At 39.3% G+C, this 5071-nt stretch overlaps 1 protein-coding gene across 2 annotated transcripts in view; it reads right to left on the reverse strand.

The window, feature by feature from the left end:
- Nucleotides 1-487: 487 nt before the first annotated feature.
- tnfrsf21 (tumor necrosis factor receptor superfamily, member 21) overlaps nt 488-5071 on the reverse strand; it is a 78808-nt gene continuing 74224 nt past the window's right edge. The window contains exon 6 of one of the 2 annotated variants that reach the window (XM_020617530.1): nt 488-2932. In XM_020617530.1, the coding sequence (XP_020473186.1) occupies nt 2703-2932 (230 nt within the window). In that variant the 3' untranslated portion in view covers nt 488-2702. The remainder of the gene's footprint in view (nt 2933-5071) is intronic. The other variant, XM_020617533.1, reaches the window with a different exon arrangement.

Genomic DNA, 5071 nt, shown 5'->3' on the forward strand with positions numbered 1-5071 from the left:
ATTGCACATTCATTTCCAAATGTTGCACATACTTTTTTGATGTAGCATTATTCTCATTATTATTCTTATACTTTTATTATAACTTTTCACAGCTTTTTTTATTTGATATTGTATATACTACTATTTTAGATTCATATTGTTCAGGATTCATTGTGGACAGCAAAGCAAGAATTTCATTGTGCAGGGAAACGTGCTTCCTTACTTTACATATGACAATAAACACTTTGACCTTTGACATAAACTTGCACGAACATTGTGAAGTAGGGATGCAATAAAATCATAAAGCTTTACAACATAGGTGTATGTTGTGCAAAAGGGGCGGGGGGTTAGCGTCATAACCTTTTTGACAGCTGTCATAAATCACTGAGTTTGACAGATGCGGTGTTCTTATTCCCTCTGAGATACAAACAAAACAAATTTTAAAAAGCCCAGACTTGGTGTAGGTTTTTTTAAATCAAATACTAACCTAAGTGACAAACACATAGTATTATGACAAATGTTTTGAGTTTTATTGGTTGATTTGAGGAGATTATATAGTAGTAAACATACTGGTTACAAGAGTGACATTTGATTAAATCACCCACTCGTGCTACATTTGTGTTTCACATCTCATCTGCTCCAAAGTCCTTAGAAAATAAAATGCTCCCACTCTGCTGTTTGAGATTCTAGAGCACAGGACAGAACAAACACACATCATCATTAACATCAACAATCCACAGTCCACATCAGCCTTCATGCTTCACTCAGTCTGGAATACTTTAAATAGTCATTAGTCTGGGGTTACATCCCTTTGTGTCAGGTCAACTGCTGAGAGTTCACATCTAGCACCACAGTAGCATGGATAGTACCTGGCTTTGTCAAAATTCCTCCTTTGCTGCTTGTGACAGATGTGAAACCATCTGTTAAAGACTGGTGAGTTTTTGGTGGTGCCTTTCAGCTGTATTCTTCTTTTAACAATGCTGAACATGGAGGGAACTGAAAAAGGACATTATTCCTTCATCAGCGAAATCAACACAAGTAGACAGACTTCAAGTAGAGTATGGAGTATATAATACCTTACATTGGGGAAGCTGTAACTCACAGGTAGAGCAGTTGTGTCCCAAGTCGGAGGTTGTAAGTTCAATTTTTGATGCCTACAGTCCACATATTGACATGTACTTGGGCGCGACACTGAACCCCAAATGGCCCCTGATGGCCAGAGCAGTGCCCTGCAGAGCCAGAGCCACCACCCGTGTGTGTGTGTGTGTTGATGCTGCAGATGGCTGCCGGAGACAAATTCCTTGTGTGTGTAACATGGCCAAATAAATTGATTATAATCATCATTATCATCCCAGCCAGGGCATCCTATAATACCAGGTGGGGAGGGAATACATCTGAATGCCCAGAAAAACATGATACAAATAAGTCAAAATGCTAAAAAAAGAGGTGCTAAAATAATATAATAAACTTGATGTAGAAAACATTACAAATTATCAGCATTTCAGAATTAAAGAAAGAGAAAATGGGGAGCAGAAAATATGGCTGTGTCTCTAATGGAAAAGTGAATTGGTGTATCATTACATTTTAATTTCAACTATATAGTACATTTAACATCATAAAGCAGTGAAAAAAAAACACTTGTACACAGTTATTTGTATTACAGCACTGAAATGCTCAGACACCAACACTTTATCAGTGTTACATGTGTTGAGACAAACAGGGCTATTTAGCAAAGAGCTGAATGTACGTACTGGCAGAAGTATTCATTGTGTCCACAAGTCCATCAGTGCCAAAGCAACATATCTAAACAGTTTCAGATATTTGGCTTTGGTTATAGAGAGGCAGGCTGGGGCAGCACATACTGTACTGTATCATTACTGTTCACTTTAAGTCACTTTGGGGCCTTCTTACACAAATTCACTATAAAGTCTTGCATAATTATATTGGATAATGTATTACTACATTATTGTAATATTATTTTGACATTTAATCCAGTACATTTGATATATAGCTTTGGGTTCCAGAACAGCAGGTCAGATGTCAAATCTAATGCTGACACCTGATGGTCTGGCAGAGCAGTTACAAGCCAAAATGCTAGCACCCACAGATGATCTGCTCCAGGTACAGGAAGCTGGAGGAGGTAGACGCGAAACAATAGGGCTCATGAGGAGAGAAAAAGGATATTTAGCAAGTTTAGGCATATAACGTTTGGGCCTTTTTTTCTAGTTGATTGATTCTGAATGATTGGCACAGCCAACAAAAAGCATTGATATCTCTTGAAGATGAAAGCATTGGCCAGTTAAGATAAAGTTTGGGGACTGTTAAGTCTCACTGTTAATGTCATAAAACTTGCGGGATACCAACAAGGCTGAACATGTATATATGTAAAGTGAAAACACTCCTTGCCTGAACACATAGAATGTTTTCAATGCATTGACTATTGACTCTTCATCATGGTAGAAGATAGGTAAAAAGTGTTTTGAAGGAGTGATGGTGTGTACACACATAACAGAGGATGATATTGGGGTAAAGAGTAGTTAAGTATCAGTGAAGATACCAGTGTTCATATCATGTGATAAAATAATACAATGATTCAAACTCAGTAATATGAAATATCAGACGAAGTGTAATCTGAGCAATACCACATCTGGCTCATCCCATCCCACTCAGATATTCTTTTTAAATCTAGGTCTTCTCTGTGTGGTTTCTTCCTTCTTCCTCCACTATAACAGGTCAGGGAGGTGGCTGTAGACAGAGTCCAATAGCGTCTGGCTGGCCTCCTGACTCTTGACTCCTGCAATCTCAAAAAGCTGGTCCAGCTTGTCCTCTGCGGCCGGAATCTCCTCAATAACATGTAGCTCATCTGGATTCAGGATATGCAGCATGTCGTCAAAGATAGGCTGTAGGTCGCATGGGTCCAGACGCACTTGCCGGAGCACAGTGTCTTTCTTCTCTGGAGGGGAAACAGAGAGGAGAAACAGTTAGTATGATTATCATAAAGCTAATCAATATTTTTTTTATAGTAACAGTGGAACAAATGACTGTGTGCAATCTGAAAGGAACCACTTGTAGTGATGAACCCATATAGAAGGACTGTATCAGTGAACTCTGTAGATCCCCTCAGAGCACCTTTTACTTTGTTTTATTTCTTTGTCCCACAACTGTACTGTTTTGGCTCACTCTGATGACTCTCATCAACATTCCCACAAGAGTAACTTAGAGCAGCAGGCAGCTGCTGACACCAAAAGCTTTATTTACTATCTTCATGGTACCAAGAGGTAGATGGAGAAAGATTAGTAATTAATTAGTAGCCAGTGAACACAGTGCAGCACTTTCCTTCAGGAGCTGCTGAAAGAAAAGTGAATATTGGAGTTTGTTCATATGGGGACATTTTTTGACACCAGTATAATATAGTAAGCATAGTTTTGCAATTAGAGAGTAATTGTACTTTAGCATCTTTTACGATAGCATGAATGCTTGGCACTGCAGGAATTAATGACAGGAACAGAGACTGAAGTCAATATGTGAAACTGCCATTCAAGCCATATATAGTACATTATGTTTGGATAGCTTACAATCTCAGTAAAACTCAATTGCATACATTTCTACCTCAGATGACTTTTGTTTTATTTTTAGAGTACTAAGCAAAATGCATCACAATAACAGTACATGGTAGATCAGTTTGTATCCTGTAGCGCTTCAGCGCACGTTGCATCCTGGAATTGTTGCCAAGGATAAGAAATTGAAAAGCTAAATCTGCATTAATGAAGATTTTATTGTGAAAATACAAGTATCCCTATCAGACTCATCATCAGTGAGGATGCAGTGGAGAAGACTGATCAGGACTGTTCAGTCAAATTGTTTCAATCAGTTGCTGTTTTGGCCAGTTGGGGGCACCAATATATAAAAATTGCATACTACCACTTTTAATGTTGCTCCCACATGACAAACGAACAGAACAGAGCATGTGAGCGAAGGGGTTTTGGACGGAGTGCAGACCTTTTTTAATGAGGACGTGTTGCCCCATGTCCTGCTCCAATTTTGCTCAGGTACTGATCACACCACAAGCTAAAAGCATGCTCAAGCCTGACCAGGAATGCATCTGTGTCTTTTACAGTCATCCAACACTTTTCAGTCGGCCATTGCAAGCTCAAAAATTGAGTTCCTAAAGTCCGTTAAAAAGGGAATTGAATGGCCATACTGTATATGTTTATTTAATTAGGCCCATTGACTCATTGAATTTTACAAAGAACTTTTTGTGTTATATTCCTTGTTACATAGGACTAACTGTAATCTGAAATAATTTCTAGTAGTGGAGCGGGGTGCAGTCTGAGTTGAGCACTGAGTGATAATGAGAGGAGAGGCCTGCTGTGGCTGTGAGTGGGGGAGTGGAGCAGAGGAATGGAGCAGGTGTACAGCTCCGTGAACAAGGAATGGAAACTCTCACCGCTCCACTCCACTCATATGCTCTGGAACAGATACAGTGCCTTGCGAAAGTATTCGGCCCCCTTGAACTTTGCTACCTTTTGCCACATTTCAGGCTTCAAACATAAAGATATAAAACTAATTTTTTGTGAAGAATCGACAACAAGTGGGACACAATCATGAAGTGGAACGAAATTTATTGGATATTTCAAACTTTTTTTAACAAATAAAAAACTGAATAATTGGGCGTGCAAAATTATTCAGCCCCCTTAAGTTAATACTTTGTAGCGCCACCTTTTGCTGCGATTACAGCTGTAAGTCGCTTGGGGTATGTCTCTAACAGTTTTGCACATCAAGAGACTGAAATTTTTGCCCATTCCTCCTTGCAAAACAGCTCAAGCTCAGTGAGGTTGGATGGAGAGCGTTTGTGAACAGCAGTTTTCAGTTCTTTCCACAGATTCTCAATTGGATTCAGGTCTGGACTTTGACTTGGCCATTCTAACACCTGGATATGTGTATTTGTGAACCATTCCATTGTAGATTTTGCTTTATGTTTTGGATCATTGTCTTGTTGGAAGACAAAGCTCCGTCCCAGTCTCAGGTCTTTTGCAGACTCCATCAGGTTTCCTTCCAGAATGGTCCTGTATTTGGCTCCATCCATCTTCCC

Source organism: Monopterus albus, unplaced genomic scaffold (genome assembly GCF_001952655.1).
Source record: "Monopterus albus unplaced genomic scaffold, M_albus_1.0 scaffold191.1, whole genome shotgun sequence".
Lineage (NCBI taxonomy): Eukaryota > Metazoa > Chordata > Actinopteri > Synbranchiformes > Synbranchidae > Monopterus > Monopterus albus.